Source organism: Cavia porcellus, unplaced genomic scaffold (assembly GCF_034190915.1).
Source record: "Cavia porcellus strain 051 isolate PalLab524CR breed Dunkin Hartley unplaced genomic scaffold, mCavPor4.1 scaffold_23, whole genome shotgun sequence".
NCBI classification, from domain to species: Eukaryota; Metazoa; Chordata; class Mammalia; order Rodentia; family Caviidae; genus Cavia; species Cavia porcellus.
In genome coordinates this window covers 43,660,490-43,678,304 of record NW_026947506.1, presented here as the reverse complement: position 1 = coordinate 43,678,304, position 17,815 = coordinate 43,660,490, and the positions used below count along the sequence as shown (strand labels likewise).

General features: G+C 37.2%; 1 protein-coding gene and 1 long non-coding RNA gene across 2 annotated transcripts in view; one reads left to right on the top strand and one right to left on the bottom strand.

Moving 5' to 3' along the window:
• LOC134472529 (uncharacterized) overlaps positions 1-17,815 on the bottom strand; it is a 164,661-nt gene that overhangs the window by 112,193 nt on the left and 34,653 nt on the right. Inside the window, exon 2 of the long non-coding RNA XR_010042394.1 lies at positions 761-845. This is a non-coding gene — a long non-coding RNA (uncharacterized LOC134472529). The remainder of the gene's footprint in view (positions 1-760; positions 846-17,815) is intronic.
• Positions 37-16,902, top strand: LOC100724474 (cyclin-Y-like protein 1). The gene is made up of 7 exons (XM_063234332.1): positions 37-870; positions 3,441-3,476; positions 5,491-5,542; positions 7,332-7,451; positions 11,377-11,543; positions 13,317-13,479; positions 14,874-16,902. The coding sequence occupies exons 1-7, from the start codon at positions 650-652 to the stop codon at positions 14,982-14,984; spliced, it is 870 nt and encodes a 289-aa protein (XP_063090402.1). The 5' UTR covers positions 37-649; the 3' UTR covers positions 14,985-16,902.

Genomic DNA, 17,815 nt, shown 5'->3' with positions numbered 1-17,815 from the left:
ACACCGAAAAAAGCTTCTCAGGCAGCGAATAGCATGAATGAGGCAGAAATATGTCCTCATAAGTGTCAGATAGCTTTAGAGAATTAAATGTAATCTTGAGTGTCTGAGGCTTTCCACAAAGTTATGTAATGGAAATCCTCCCAGAAAATAATTGAATGTTCAGCTCTCAAAGTTGTTCTTGTCCTCTATTTTAGATGTGAGGGAATCTTCAAATAGTACTTGTGTATTCTTGGTAAGGGTACAGGTCCAGGTGACCTATCGCCCTGGCTTGTTAGTGACTGAGCATCCCTGGCACAGTCCTTTGACTGTGAAATATTTGTCTCATCACATTAACACACTTAGTGTTAGTTAATGAATTAAGTGTTAAGCTTTTGTTTGTTGTACTATACTGTTAATACTGTGCCAATATTATGCAAGGCATTACATTTTATTCTAGTTACTAACAGTAGAAATAGAAAATCTTAGCTGTTTTTCTTGCTAAAAGTCGAAAATCTTATTTTAAACTTTTTATACTATTTATAAAATGATGTATACTAAATGCTTGTCAGATTTGAAAATAGGTAGCATAATAAGGGCTATATTTTACAACCTACTCCTCCAACACCCCTGAAAAGAAACAGCCTCCCCCAGTAACATTTTGCAGACCCATATGCATGACACTGCCCTCAGACCTTTCATGCACTGTAAGAAATACCTTCATGGTTTGTCACTTGACATTTTAACCAAGGAAACAGCCCCAACATTTGTGAGTCTAACTTACTGTGACATTTTCTTCTACTGTCAGCTGACGAGGAACTACAGCTCCTGCTCCTCAATATGGATGGATGACAGCACACTCAGCAAGCCTAATCATAGAAACATAGTACAATGGTGAGTACAGGGATGCTGCAGAGGCCTGAGTGACAGGTCCCCTACTGCTAAAACATTCCAGCCATGTTGGGTAAATTCAGCCATATGATTATTCTCTTCCTTTCCCACTTTCAAATATTGGAGCAAAACATCTATATTGATTGTAAAGGCCTAACTGTGATTTTCCCATTTTTATTTTAATCCACTCATGGTAGAAGGGATTCTTTAGCAACTAAAGAATCCCATGAAAAGTGTGCCTCTTTATACTAAACATGTATGATGCAAGACACTGTTAAATGTAAAAAGAACAGGTGCTTTATATTTGGATATTTCTAGAAAAGATAGTTCTCTATGAGTTACAGTTTAACAATTTAGAAATGACTCTTGGAAAAAAGAATCGCTGTTTCCTCTGTTGACACCCCAGTTACCAGCATTTGAATGTTTGCCATAATACATATGCGGTGTCACCTCATGTGCTGTGTGAGCACCACTGCACTGGGGTGAGTGGCTCACCTGGATTATAAACTCTAATACAATAACAAATTAAAGATACAAAGTTTTGAAAGCATGTTTCAATAGAAAGGGAGAAAATAGCCACCCTGACAAGAGAAACATGGAAGATCCATAGGCCTTTGTTCCTGGATACCTTTATTGTGTACCAAGGACACCTTGCCCTGCCTAGACCTTACCATAGCCCTCTTGGTTCCCAGGGATTTATTTGTATTGGACCAGGTCCACTAGCCTATGTCATTGCTTTTGAGGGCTTTGTGTAACTTCTATTTGTCCTTGAGAGGGCCTTTTCTCCAAGGTGGACAGCTGGTTGACTAAGAGGTGCCTTATTCATCATTACATTTGAGTTAGTAACGAGATGTGTGTGTGTGTATTGTAGTGATACAGTGCTCCTAGAGTGGATAATATGCTAACCCTAGAGTGAACACATATGTGTATGTGTGTGTGCTAGTGCATAGGTGTGAACACACACAAGTTTTCCCCGAGAGTTAGTCACTCCTCCTTTCCAGTCTGCTTCCCTGAATTCTATAGGAAGTACAAAAGGAAGGCTACCTCGGTTTTGTGCACAAGACTTTCTTTGTACTCTGCTTGTCAGCTCTTTCTCTGGTTTTGGGTGCAAGCCCCTAAGCCATTTGGTGCCTTTTTGTTTTGTTGTTTTCTTTTGTTTTTCACTACCTTTTCCTTCACATTATTGCCAAGGGAAATTTTTCCAGGAGAGTTTTAACTCCTTCTATTTAGGATTAGCCATAAAACCTAAGGAGTTTCCTATTTTATTCTTTCCCTGCCTACAGTACCCTTTCCCATATCTATGGGGTGAAGGATGAAGTTTACATGTAGTAGTGTACATAATGCATGCCCAACGATTGTGACATTTAACTTTTAAGTCATTCACAAACATTGTTGCATAGTGGAATCACCTGGGGGAACTTCTCAAACACTCCTTGTACCGAATTGTTCCCTGTGCCACTTAATCATAATGTCCCAAGTTGGAATTAAGGATCACTGTAAAGCTCCTTGGGTGATTCCAGTGTGCAGGAAAGTTTGGGAACTACTGATCCAGAGAATACTATATAGGAAAAGAATTGCTTCTGACTATTTGGTGGGATTTTGGGCAAGCTTTGGTTCCCTTATCTGTAACAGTTGGTTGTTAGATGAAATTTCTAATAAGTTTTGGTGAACCTTTTCAATGTATGATGGTCAGTCTATGATTAAACGCAATTTGGAGATAAACTGTTTGAAATACTATAAAAATGTGCATCCCTGATGCATATGATGTCAGACTTTAAATTTTAAACACATTCTGGACTTCTTTTAAAATTCAGCTTTGTCTTCCCTTGATGATGTTAAGCTTCCTTTTAAACAATGAGAGCAAATCAAAGCATATAACTCACTCAAGGGAATCCCTTTGTACCCTAATAAACAGCACCTATGTATAATTTAGAGATACAGAAATGTATGATCTGAAGGGTTGTGTCTGCCTATTTATTCTTTATTTAAACTAATTTGGAAATATTTCCCATGAATATTGTACTGTACAGATGTAGGCTGCATTACTATCACTGACTTTTCAGCATAAAAGAACTATTATCAGTTTGGAGGCCACTTGTATTTACTACAAAACTTTTTCTTGTACTGGAGGAATGATTTTCATTTTGTTCTACAGCATTTTTTTAATTAACTTTCAGAGAAATAATGAAAATTATGGGCAGGTGAATAATGAATAAGTCAACTGAAATAAATGCACGGGCTTCAAAGTTTTTTAAACAAATATTATGTGGTTTAGTTTTAAGTATTTGGGAACATTTATAGAATTTGTCCAGGGAAAGAGGTTATACAGGTAGAAACACAAATGACAGAGAAAAACGTAATAATGTATAGTTAAAAGAAGATGTCCTGATGTCACATTGCATAACATTTGGCATCTGTCTACTATAAGCAAGTTAAATGAAACAGGGGCAAGTGCCCATATGATACTGCTCTGAAACTGCAAGACAAGTCTATGGGAAGTTTCTCCTTGAAAACATGTCTTCAATTTCACCAATAATCTTGGTTATAACATATATTTTTTTTCCTTCCCACAGTATGACGTTGGCAGTATATTACCACATAAAATACAGGTGAGCTCTTAAAAACTTGCCTTATACTTCAACTTAATTTACAGAATACCTATATATTATCAGGCCCTGGCTGCAAACATCAGAGGTTGTGCTGTGCTTTTAGTAATAGATGGAAGCAAGTCATTTCAGGTTTCTTGTTATTGTAATTAGGTCTGTTGAAAAATATTCTCTTAAAGATCACAAAGGATATTTGCTTCCATAGATTATATTGATGTGTTCTGTTTAGAAATTAAAACAGAGTTAAATGCATATGTGTTTGTGTGTGCCTGTGTGTGTGCAGGTGGGAGGTGTTAACAGCATTTCTTGATCGTGGATCTACTGACATTTTAAGCCAGGTACTGTTTGTTGTGGGGGCTGTCCTACTCAGTGTAGGATGTATTACAGGACTGCTGTCCTCTGCCTAGTAGATGCCAGTCGCTTTCTCCCTCATCTTGTGATAACAAACAATGTCAACTGTTGGACAAGATCACTCCCATTAAAAACCACATTGTTAACACACATAACAAAAATGACTATCTTTTATAACTCTTACATTTCTGTTCCCTTTCTACATTGGTTGAAAAATGTATCTCTATTTACACTGATGTACAAGTCCTCATTTGACTGAATAGAACACAATTAAATTCACCTTTTTCTTGATTCATCGGCAGTTCCTTTGGAAGAAACAATAAGAAGAATAACCAATCACATAATTGTATATATTTTGATATAAATGTGTTTTTAAAATACAGATCATATGGATAATCTTTTACTTTACATCACACACTGCAAAGATTAGTTTCTTAAGTTAGGTATAATGGAATTTTACATTGTGTCTCTGAAACTGCTACAAAATAACACTTATTGGTGTGTCTTTCACAGTGAGCAATTCTTTTATGAGTACATGATTCATAATATACATCAGTGAGCTTTGAAATTACCAGTTCAGATTTTTTTTACAACATCCAGAACACTTTCGTTATTATCATCACCAGTCTTAGCAAAAAGTCTTCCAGATACTGAGAGTCTGTCATAGGCAGATTTGAAGGTATACATCTTGCATAAATCTCAACGTTTTAGATTCACTGCTTGAATTTGACATTGGCAACAACTATTTCTTCACTTTCCTCGAGGCCCACTATGTTCTCTATTGATATATCTAGTTTCATGTAAAAGTAGAGTTCTATGATAAAAAGACAGTTAAACTCACAACTAAATCCGAAGTGAATTTCTGAGAACATACTTCAGTATGCAGAAATGCTTTATGTGAGCTTTTCATTTCTTCATAATACCAAAAAGATGATCCAAGATTTACCAACATTATTCCTTGCTGTTTTATCATGGGCAATTATAAAAGGTTTTTAAACCAAACTGTAAGTGACAGGGAAAAATACCATGACCTCTGATGTAACTTAGTGCCACAGGCTTGGTTCACATTAAGAAATTGCAAGTTTTGCTTTTGCCTTTATACGAGCATAACAAGTGACCAACAGTCAAAAAATAAGTAAATTCTTCATGATTGTAAGAGAAGTTTGAGGTCTTGAGCCTCCTGAAAATGCTACTGAGGGTTCTCCAGAGGTCCAGAGACCACAGCCAACTATTGCTTTATAGGAACACAGTATAATACTTTAACGAAAATACTGGTCTCCTATACAAAAGCTGCTACATTTTTTAACACAACAGAAACACAAATGCATGATGAAAATATAGAGGACTGAAGAAAAGAAAACTTTGGAGAATCTAAATCTCATTCACATTTACTACACTTCTAAGTTTGAATACCTAGCACTGCTGGTTTACTAGCATTGCCTATAATGAAGTGTCATTACTTATAGGAACTTAGCCTGCTTATCTTAGAAAAGTCTTCACAGTACTTGATGCACTAAACAAAGAGATGTCTTAAGGTCAAAATCAAGGAGAAGAATTTGTAAAACTGTTTGATATGTTGAAGGTTAGGCCTCTTTCTCCATAGTCCCCTACCCTTACCAGGTACTTAACTAAGATATAAATGACTTAGATGAACTTTTCTTTGCAGAGATGCAAATACATCCCTGGATATTTTTGATGAGAGACTGCATCCTCTCACAGTAAGTGTCAGTTTTACAAGATCATCATTTTTTACCTAATCGTATCTTTGATGCTTTTTCTTTTGATATTAAGTGCAGAAATAAATCACACATTTCTATTTGAATTTAAATCATATGCTTTCCAACCTCATGTTGTATGACACGTTCTATGAAAAGAACTGTTCTTTAGGGTTACGATACGGGCAAAAGTGGCTTAAAGCTCCTCTATTACTGAACTAAAGTGAATAAATGTACTACTCGAACATCAGAAAATGTACGTTTTCAAAAGCAGTTTTCAGTAAAATCTGATATACACATTAATGAATAGGTGATATCTCTGAGGAAAGAGTTAGTTAAAACTAAATTTAAAAAATAGTGGGATATAGTAACAGTTATTTTTCCTATTAACCTCTCTTGAGCACCTGTGTTGCTCTCCCATTCTAGTCTGATTTATTTCAATCTATTCTGTTTTGTTTGATACTATCAAGTTTGAGGGTATAGGCAACCACTTTGAAGACAATAAGATTTACTATGATGGCCATTATGCTTTCACTATTATCTACTTTTGAAGTCCTGTAAGGTCTCCAATGTAGGTTTTACTGGTCTTGTTCTGTACTGTTTTGCTCAATTTTATTGTACCTGATGATATACACAACTCTTTATAAGATACCAAGAGGCATAATGGTAACCATTGTTGATCACCTGGTATTCTGTTTTTGCATCATGTACTAAGTCCATCCTTCTGTTCTAACTAACTCTGTTTTGTTTTGTCACATTTGTTCTTTTTTATCGCTTCAAACAATAGTTGTAAGGTCTGTGGGACTAATAAAACTCAAAAAGTGTAATTGTTATTGTAAAAAAGAGAGGAAAAGAAAGTGATCTAAAGGATATACCTGCATATATATTTAAGTGTGTAGGATAGAAAAACTCATTACTGAGTTTTTGTTGGACCATTGAAGAGAACTGTCTGCAATCTCACTGTATGAATTTCCACTTTGTATGCTTTAATTTTGTAACTTGCACAACTGTTTCTAAGATGAAAATATGTAATCTACTAATCAATGATTTCTTACTGCATATATTTGTCCAGATATTATGTATTATTTTTACCCTTTACTGCTTTGATTTGTTTTGTTTTGTTTCCTCTTTTAATAAAATAATAATAATATTTTCCAATAGAATCTGATATACACATTACTGCATAGGTGATATCTCTGAAGAAAGAGTTAGGTTTGAATGATGTAAAATTAAAAGTCAGTTCCTCAGGCATATTATCACTTTGCACTGCTCAACCGTCATCTGGCTGCTGACTTCCAGAAGAGGTTGTGGCTACAGGACAATAATTATATATTTTAGACTTCAGGCCATGTACAAAGAAATACAACATACAATTTAGAAGACTTTAAGGCTATAAATCAATCTGAGAATGCTGTTAATCACAGTAGAAAGAAATAGTGATTTTTCTGACCTTGCACACTTCTCTTCTTCTTACTAATGGAGTACATTTTGAGAGATGTATTGATAAGTGATTCCAATCTTGTGCAAACCTCAGAGTGTGCTTACACAACAAAGATGACTCTGGTGCACCATGTGGTCATTATGGGGCTGCTGTTGAATATGTGATCCTCACTGACCAAAGCATCACTGGGCAAAGTCAAAGATCCCAGTGTCTCTAGTAGAAGATGAAATGACATACAACCCAGTGAAAATTATTTTCAGGAACATGTGAACATAAGGTGAAGGTTGCTGTCTTAAGAATATTTAAAGCTTTCTTCAGATCATACTTGCATTGCATCATTTCTCCTTTCAGGAAGAGACGCTTCCAGAGGACTACTTTCAGCATGATCCTGAACATGAATGTATATACAGATTTGTTGCTATTATTTTTAATGCCCTATGCATACCAACTGAATGCGCAATAATGACTTTGGTAAGATGTTTCTTCTTTATCAAACATGCATAGAATGGTTTTGTACACATAAAAGGTCACTTTTTTCAAGTTAGATTCCTTAAATTATCATGAGAACTTTACTAAGACCAGCCTTTGATACATTTCTTTCATTGCTGAGACAAAATAAAGGGCACCCATTGTAAAAAGGAGAAAAGTTCATTTAGCTCACAATTTGTAGTGATTTAGTCCATAATGTACTGGCTCCAAAGTTCAGTGGAACATAGCATAAGAGCAATAGCCCATATCAGTGGAAGAAAGCAAAAGTAATAAGAGAAACAGGGAGAGACAAGCTTCTTTCTGTTCCTTACATTTTATGCAGTCTACTGGAATTAGGGCAGTGTCAATCCAACCAATAATCTGACCCAGCAATCACACACCCTTAATCCCAGCATTGCATAATCTAGATTCACCCTTCTCTAAATAGGTCCTCTGAGTGCACATGGCTTTGGGTAAACATCTAGACACAAACCATAAAAAAGCCTATCAAAAGAAAGTAAATGTATTTGGGTTCCCTAGGCATTATCATTTAAAATGGTGTCTTTAATTTTCTCATCACAAAACAAATGCAATTAAAGGAAGCTGAAGAGTTTTCCCCACACACATCAGTATACACAGAGCTGACACTGTGAACACTTGCACATGCTACGGGGTGGGAAGGAGAGCATTAACAGGACCATAGGAGACACAGACACTGATTTTAGGCTGATCAAAACAGGACCCAGGCTGTGTTTCAGGCAATTCACTGCCTTCAGTTCTCTAGTCTTTGGGGTATGGGTATCAACCCATCCCTGTTGATAGCTTCTGTCTATTTATGAAGTTGCCCAGGATGACAGTACCAGTAGTTCTTTAAAAAGCATTGTTATCATGATACACTGTAGAAGTGCCCTCATATTTGTGTTATCCACACAGAAGTTGGAAGGTGGAATTTGTCATCTACAATACTGGTGAAATGTTTGAGATTGTTCCAGTCCTTCCCCCACCAAATGCATAGTGGAAAGTCATATACATGGCCTGAAGACAAAAAACACTTAAGACAGCAGCTGCGCTGATGGCATTTAGTCATGCCCTCTGTTGAAACAGAAACCCATCAGGGACATTTCCATTTGTAGAGATAGATAGCACAGCAAGCAGAGCTGGGTTGGAGGTGGAAGTGTCCATGTAAACAAGGTAAGCTTGATGCTCCTTGAAATAACTGTGGCATATCTTCATATACTTTGGATGTAGGGGTACAGGCACAGAAATGTGACTAAGAAGTAAAGAACGGTGGCTGCTCAAATATACAGAATGAATTCATTGAAAAGTGGGCAGGAGTCCTTAGCAGTTAAAGGCAAAGTTTCAAAAGAAGTAGGCAGAGCAATGGGAGAAAGGAGAAAAGAGAAATGAAGGCGAGAGATGATGTGGTCAGAGTGATGAATGAGGTCAAGAAGTTGCACTGACACTCACTGATACTCACTGATATTTATGCGGGGGAAGAACAAAGAGATAGAGCAAAATTCTTGCTGTTTGTGAGCTCATGATCTAGTGAAAAAGTCATGGGATATTTTTCATGTATATGAATATCTCACATTGCAGTAAATGTCAAGAAGACAGAGCATTGTAGGAGGTTGAAGAGTGATTTCAGAGCTTTCAGTTTCAGGCAGAGTGACCAGGAAGATCTTGTTTCAGAGTAGTGACACTTGAAGTACAACCTGACTGGAGCAGGGAAGGCAAGGTGCTCATGCATTACATTCAAGAGGGTAAGATGTAGGCCCCCAGTTCAGGAACATGTTTCATGTGCTCAAGCAAGAACAGGGTGACTAGCATGCTGTGGGTAAGGATCACTCTCTCAGGGTCACACATCATTTGCAAAGCATGGGAGGTTGATTGGTAACATTTGGTAGATATTGATCTACCAGTGAATTGTTCCTTACATGTCAGGGCTTTCCAGACTGTCTTGGGGAACATAAACTGCAGGTGGGGTTTGGATTAGAGGCAGAGGACAAGGGTTAGGAAGCAACATGGTGATGCAGATGACCAAAGACAAATGGAAGCTCAGGACAGAAAGCTTTCATGTTACCAATGGAAGTAGAGATAATAGAAAGTATGCATAGATTGGTGTGGAATATGTCACACTATAAATTTTGTTCATAGTACTAGGCAAGGAGCAGTGCTGCTTACATATTAGGAAGGGTTGGAGAGTGGAGTGTTAGGATGCATAACTGGTGTGTAAGTTTGCATCCCACAATCAGATTGGCAAGACTGTTCCAGAAGAGTGCAGTGATACAGGAAAAATGGTTAAACAAAGAAGGGGAAATGAGGGATATGCATAGGCATAATACAGTGATCCAGGTCAAAGGTAGCAGTACTGGAGTTTCAGCAAGGGAGATGAGAGCAATGTAAACCACCTGGGGGAGTGACATTTGACGTAAAAAGTCTTCAGAAAGAGGTAATCAGTGTCCAGCAGAAGTGGGGTGGGGCACTAATGCTGATGGAAGAGTTTGCCTTGTTTGAAAGTAAAGAACAGTGGTCCACTCACATAACAGGCAAGTGGTACAAATGAATACTAACCCAAAACAAAGCCATGGAAAAGATGAACAGGGGTTGTTTCATTATCAGGATGACCAGCATTGTTTCATTATCTCACATCACTTATATACAGAAGATTTGCATCCTGGAACACAGTAACATAGTTAGAATAGCTAAGGGAGCAGGTATTGGAGAATGAATACAGTCAAGGTTTAAGAATATTGCCTAATATGGACTGCGAGCCTGACAGCTTACAGATTGTAACTATGCTCTTAAAAGTGAGCCTTTTTCTTTATAGTTACGATAGAAAGAGTTAAAATAGCATATCCAGTCCATGAGCTCTGCTTCTAAAATTTCACCATTTGGGGAAATTTTATGGCCTTGTTTTCCCTTGTCCTTAATGCTTAAATGTATAGTGTATCTACCTTTACTTGGAATTTACCTTGAATTTTTTTAGTGTAATACCCTAGAAATGATTTCAAGTATACAAGGATGTGAATAGGTACATGTGCAAATCTTAAGCTTTCTATCTAGGAGACTTGAGCATCAGGAAACTTTTGTATTGATCAGATTTAATTAACAGCATACAGCTTCCTCTGTCATCATTACTCGGCAATTTGCTCACCTAGTTCTTTGTAGAACAGATATTTGATATATGTAAACAGTGCCTGAGGTCATGTCATGAACTGCCTGGAACTTTAGGGGTCCCAGGGTTACAGGCTGGCAGCTGTTCTTCTCATCATAAAGCCAAAGCATTGAATAAGTAGCTAATTATGTAGGAAAGAAAATCGATATTCATGAATAGTGGGAATATGAAAAAGGGCTCTAAGAAGGACCATCTTGTTTTACTTGTGGTTTCATTATAAAGGTACTGCGTTTCAGAAAAACTTCATAGCTGTAAATCTTGCACCTCTCATGCTGTTCTGCTCACCAGCCATGGGAAGGTGCTTTTCTCCACAGTTATTGCCACAAAAGGCTTAATACTATGAAAAGATGAAATGTGCTCACTTTGAGTTAGGTATCACAGCTGACTATAACATGTCTAAAACCATTTTATATCTACCACCTGTATGTTATATTACATGTTGGTGGCACTTGGTATTTACTGAACAAACTTACACCTGCGCCCTTCACGAATGTGGAGGTGATAGCAATACTACCAGCTGGATGACTTCTGTTGCAATGTCCAGGCATTCCACTCACCAAAACTGTGTAGGAAAATTACATGGGCAGCAGGCATGTCTGATTTACAGTTGTGACCTCACATCTTGCTTTAGCTGAGCACAATCTCTCAGTCGCACTTCCCTTTCTCATCACAGAATAAACATCATGTACAACAGTTCTTAGCAAAGCACTTAAACAGAGCTAAAATGAAAAAGCGGTGCTCTACTCTTTGCAGGTTTACTTAGAAAGGTTGATGTCATATGCTAAGATTGACCTCTGTCCTACCAACTGGAAAAGGATTGTCTTGGGAGCCATTGTTCTTGCCTTCAAGGTTTGGCATGATAAGGCTGTGTGGAACATATACTTCTGCCAGATCCTCAAGAACCTTGCACTCCAAGACATGTGAGTTTACAAGGTTTTCGTGACTTTTCTATCCATGTTCCAGCTCACTTGGTCCCTTAAGGCATGCATTTTAAGAAATATTTTAAATATTACATTTTATAGAAAATAAAAATGAGCTTAAAACTATGATACCCTGTCAATCTACAGTATAGAAATTCATGTTTTCCATCATTAATTTGTTTTAATGGATTGTTATTGTAATGGTATGATTCATAAGCTGTAATTTTTTTCTGGAGGTTGCAGACAAGTATTTTATAACCTTACCAGCAATATAACATATTACTGTGTTTATCTTCATGGCTTTTTAACAGCTTTCAGCGCCATTCCCTTCTTTAAGGGCGACCATGTCTGACTTTTGAAATAAATGCTTGATCACTGTTATATCCCTGGGGCTATAGGTTTAGTCTGAGTCACAAGTTGTACCTTTGCTTTAGCTGGTCTTTACAACAGAATTTATTCCAGACTCCTGTGCCTGCCTACCCCTCATTAGGAGTGTTGTATGTGTGTAGAAATCAGTCTGATGGGCTCTGATTTTATGTGTATAGTAGGTGCAAAGGCAGCTCCCTAGTCACATAGCACAGGGCTGTACCCAGTCATTTCTCTTTCCACTGCACTGAACTCACACGTGTGCATACATGTGCATGTGTTTGTGCATGTGTGTGTATGCCCACACATGTACATTCTCTTCTGGTGAGGGGCAGCAGATACTGATCAATTTGGATTTCCCCAGCACAGAAACATGAGTGTGAGGGCTCTGACAATGTTCTTGTCCTACAAGGGATGTAGTCCACTTAAGACTCCTGTGTTTGACCTTTCCATCTTCCAAAGTTTAAAATGGGTATCTTGTCATGGTCACAATTTGTAAACCCACTAATAATATGCCCTTCATCACAGTCTCTTATGCTGAGACAGGGGAAAGGATTGCCTTTCTCATATAGTGGAGTTTTTTTTTTCTCCTTCCTTGCAAATTTAGGATGAATGCTTGCTTGAAGTGCTTGCCCCTCAGAGAGCAGAATGGTGCATCTTTCCCTGGTGCCCCTCTACTTCCCCCTCAATATGTCTGCAAGCCTTTGAGAGCTAACATTAGCATACATTTATTTTTTCTCTGCTCAATGTAGTGATGAATGTGTGTGAAGCATGAGTCACACAGATGCACTGCTGGACGTTGAAGAAAGAATCATGAGCCAGCAATAGGCAGTAATGAATAGGCTATAACTATTGTCCACCCAAATGCAAAAGTGCTGGGATACAGAAACAATTCAAAACAGCCTGTTGGCACATGAGTATTTTTTCTTATCAGTTAAGTAGCCTCCCTACATCTCAGAATTTACAGCAGTCAGTATTAAGAACTGTACGAGTAATAAAACCCAAAATGTGTAATTGTAATTGTAAAAAAGTGAGAGATAGAAAGTGCTCTAAAGGATACAACTGAAGGTGTGTTTAGGACTGTAAAATAAAGTTTTTGTTGGATCACTGAACACAACTGTTTGCAGTCTCACTGTTTGAATGTCCACTTTGTATGCTTTAATTTTGAAAGTTGAACAACTATTTCTAATATGACATTATGTAATCTATTAACTACTGATTTCTTACTGTTTATTTTTTTGAAATTCTGTATTACTTGTACCCTTTTACTGTTTTGTTTTTCTTTAAAGTAAAGAAACTTTTAATAGAATTTACAGCAGTCCTTAGAAGCTCAAAATGACATTTTCGAAGATACTCTACTTGATCAAAATTATCTGATGTTCATTTTTCTGTGTTCTTCCTCCACAGAAATCAACTGGAAAGGCATTACTTGTGTCTGCTTGAGTTTAATGTTAATGTGTCTGCCAGCATTTATGCCAAATACTACTTTGATCTTCGCTCTTTAGCAGATCACAGCAACATGTATTTTGTGCCTGCACCTCTCACCAAAGAAAGAGCACAGAAACTAGAAGTAAGGCTGTGCCTTCACTAAGTAGGATGTTCTGTGAGCCACTAACGCCAGCATCTGTGGCTATATCATATAAAGTAGTTAAGGAAAATGGCAAGTTTTGAAATTAACACTTTCAAGAGTTTACTAAACCTTTAGTGTGTGTCATATATTTTAGTTCTTAATGGTTCAGATAGAGATCCACATTATTATTTAAAAGCAGTTCTATTTTCATTGATCATAATTCAGAATATTTTAATCAGCATTATTCTGATCAAAATGGTTTTCCTTTTGAACCGCTACCTTTCTCCATAGCCACACATGATTAACTACCTGGGCTTGTTTTCTTTATCATGTATACAAATACTGTTCACTTAATTACTTGTGCTTATTTTTTACTCAATTTTAAAATTCATATCACAATTCAGCTGTCCTACTTCAAGACCAAGGATTCAGTAGACAGATTCTTACTGGCTAACATGACAGCCCTATATGTAAGATATGTGTTGTGCATGTGGAAATTGGAAGTACATGAGTTTTAAAGGGAAATGGCAGCTTACATAGGCAAAGTAATGCACATGGTTTGTGACTTTTGGTGATCCTCCACCAAAACAATTGATACCTGAAAAGGATGCATACATTCAAATGGTACTTTCTGTAGTGCGTCCATGGCATAGTAACTCTCCAACTTACAAATATTTAGGTTTCAGGTTTTCGCAGATTATGAAGATTATTTCACTGGTGATTGCTTTTCAGTGCTTTACATTGTATATTTGTGTCCACTGACTATAAGATTCATTTTGTTGGACTCACAAATTAATCTGACTCAGGAATGTTCTCCCAGAACAGAGGACTTATCCTCTTAAACTGAGGACTTATCCATTTTGGAATATGTATTTTGCTCCTACAACTCATGTGAATTTGAAGAAGCATGCGTTGGTGCTACAGAACTCTCCTGCTCTACATTAAATCCATACCACCTTCCAAGGAAATACCTTAGAGTTTGGAAACTAATAATGGTCAGATAGCATTGGAATAGCTGGTTCAGTATTTACTGATTGTTTTTGCACATATGTAGCCTTATCATTTTTAATATAGTTACACGATAAAAAATGCTGTTGGTAGCTTATCGTATCACCAAATTTTGTCGGCTTTGGAAACTCCATTTGTAAAGACTGTAACTGAACAAACTTCCCCTTACTTGGTAATTGAATCATCATTAAAGAATGTTAGTGAATTGGCAGGAAGTAGCAACCTCTTAACCTGGCAGTGCAGGTCTCAAACACCCAAAGCATCAGTGACCATGAAGTAGCTAAAGTAAGTTTGTATGACTAAACTTCTGTGATTAGATTACTTTTCTTTAAGGTTTCTGTCTTTTAAAAATTTTTACCTGTATTCCTTTTGATAAACTTTCCTAGGCGATGTCAAGATACTGTGAGGATGGAGGCTTGCACAGAGGTGAAATCAGAAAAGCTTCCAGTGATGACAGCTTCACTGGAATTCAACTGTCTAAAGCCATCCTGTCTTAAAAGAGAGAGATGAGGGCTATGACATCGTAGACCCTCGTTTACACAAGATGGACCACCTGTCTTTGAAAAAAAAAAAAATCCAAAGTGAACATATTTGCCAAAAGGAAAGACCTTGAATTTCAGAAACTGTTGGACAGTTATAGTTGTATTGCATGGGAAGAGACCTTGTGAAAGCAACAACACACTTCCTTTCTTCATTGATGTGAGCAGAGTTACTAGTACCACAAAGCAGAAGCTCCTGGCTGACACAACCATTCGCTTACTTCACAGGCCAATGCCTGTGAACTCTGCAAGGTTTTTAGATTAAGAGTATAAAGTTAAGCTAGTTTAAAATTTTAATAAATTTTTAAGGTAGATTTTTTAAATAGTATCTGTTTAGTTTTCATGTCCCCTGCCACAATATAGCTGTGTAGACTTTTAGGATTAGCATAGTATTACTGTTAAAAAATGGGGAACCTTTTGTATTACATGGTGCTGAGAGAAAAATCCACATTCCTATCCATGTCTCAGGCAGTGTGTCTATTACTGAGCCATTCACCCAGCCCCAAAATGGGAGTATTCACACTTATGAAATCATTTAGGACTACACTGCCACGTCATCAGTATTGAAGGTTCTTCCTTCCTGTGGTATCACTGAGTTCCTAGGCAGTCATGTCAGCAATTTTACACAAAAATTCAGCCGGAGAGCACTTGCCACTCAGGTTCTTTACAAGCACTACTTAGCAGCCTCATGCCATTCCATGTCTGTGGTCATAAAGAAAAATCATCTGCTATTGGCTATCTACTTTTATCGGGTTCATACAGAATCTTATGAGGTAAAAGTGGTGCTGATAATTTTTTGATGATTTCCCTTTGTTAAATAAACATGTCAGAAGATATTTCTATAATGCAAACCAATATGATGGTTCAATAATCACTACAGATAGTAAAGTACAAGGCATCCCAAAAGTTTCAGAGTAGTTTTAAGCCTTTGGCTACTATGTTTGTGTCTTTAAGGGCACTGGAGCAGGTAGAAAAGCTGCAAACTTACAAATCATTATTCCAACATTTCAGTTTGGTGAGTTTAGAATATTATTCATTTATTCTAAACTTTTTCTAGTCTCTTAAAAAAAGGATAGAGAGAAGAGCTAGAACAAAAGTTAAAAGCTTAATTTTCACATTTCTCAAGTTAATACTTCCAAATAATATATGATAATGTTTTAACTTCTGTATTTATACACGGTACCAAAGCTTAAAATGACACTAAGATTTTTGGGATGTTTTATATTGCAAAGAGTTTCCCTCTTCTTTCCGAGGAGTTCTTTTAGAGCAGTGCACTATCCCTATTTTGAGTACCTAAATTTCTTGGTTCTTGATTTGGTGAAGGAGAGTATTAAGAGCAATATTAATTGGCATGTTTCATAAAGGAATTGGACCCCAACAGCAGCACTTGGTATGAAAGCTTATTTTGAAACCTATCCTACATGTTACCTTAGCAGTAGGAACCCCATTGCGAGCCCGATTATTTAAGACAGAAGTTACACAAACCTTAGGAACATAATATAGGTTTTAAAGGACAGAAATTAAGTAATTTTAGACAACTTACAACAATGTTACCTCAGTATTAAAAATTAGTGTTTTGGGGCTGGGGATTTAGCTCAGCGGCATAAGAACCTGCCTTGCAAGCAGGCGGTCGTGAGTTTGATACCCAGTATGAATTAAAAGAAAAAAGTTAGTGTTTTGCCTCATGAAATACATTTCTTTCCTTCTCAAATACAACAACCTATGCTGTCCAAAGAAAATTATTTACAGAATTTCAAACTTAAAGATTTGAATGTTACTTGCAGATGTTTTGTGAGAGAATCCTAAAATTTATATTTATTTTTCATTTCCATGACTATGTTTTTAAAAAGTAATAAACTCCTTTGATTACAACACAGCTGTTAATTTCGTTGTTACTTCCCTGTTCACATAACAGTATAGTTCTCCAGAATTTAAAGGTTGTGTGTCATTCTTACTGGGTTTGAAAGCATTCTCGAAGAAACTTTAAAACTGAGGTGATCCAGGCCACTGGATACTTAATGTATTTCACTCATTCACCTGCATAATGCAGATAGACAGTGTATCTCAGAGATGAAAGCACATAAGAAGATACTTGAGAAACTACTGATTAAAATGTATTAGTTGAGGGCCGGGTGTTTAGCTCAGCAGTGTAAGTGCTTGCTTCGCAAATGCAAAGTCTTGAGTTTGATCCTTGGTACCAAAAAAATTTTTAATTTAATTTAAAAAAAACACAAAGTATATTAGTTGGAATGAAATGGAACAATAGGTTTTGTCTATGAAAAGAAAGATTTTAAAAATGCTGCAGTGGTGGTGCACTCCTGTAATCCCAGAACTCAGGAGGCTGAATTAGATGGATTGGTGCAAGTTTCAGACCACCTGGGCTACAAAATGAACTCAAGACCAGCCTGAACTACACAGCAAGACCTTGTCTCAAAAACACACACACTAAAAAAGATCAAGTAGAAGATTTAATTAATTAATTCTTCCCAGTTTGCAATTCAGTTTTTAAAAGCACAAAGACAGAGAACCACACCACACCACCATGGAGCACAGCTTCTGCACCATGCTTAACACCCAACATTCCCCAAGGGACATCTGGGATGCTAGGAACAACTGGGAAGCCCCAGGTTGACCTAGGCCCCTGCTGGGCCCACCCTTCTACAAGAACACCTGCCTGGGGTGCCCAGGCAGTCCTGGGCCTCCTAGCACTGCCAACATTGGGCCAACCCCTCATTGGGAACAGCTGGGACACCCTGGAAAACAATCCACCTCATACTGCCACCAAGGAA

What these genes read in the sequence shown, in the direction of transcription:
- LOC100724474 (XM_063234332.1), top strand. Translation starts at nt 650, where the DNA reads ATGCATGACACTGCCCTCAGACCTTTCATGCACTGTAAGAAATACCTT. An exon ending in AGAGACTGCATCCTCTCACA is followed by an intron (nt 5,543 to 7,331) that starts GTAAGTGTCAGT and finishes TTCTCCTTTCAG; the next exon opens with GAAGAGACGCTTCCAGAGGA. An exon ending in AATGCGCAATAATGACTTTG is followed by an intron (nt 7,452 to 11,376) that starts GTAAGATGTTTC and finishes TACTCTTTGCAG; the next exon opens with GTTTACTTAGAAAGGTTGAT.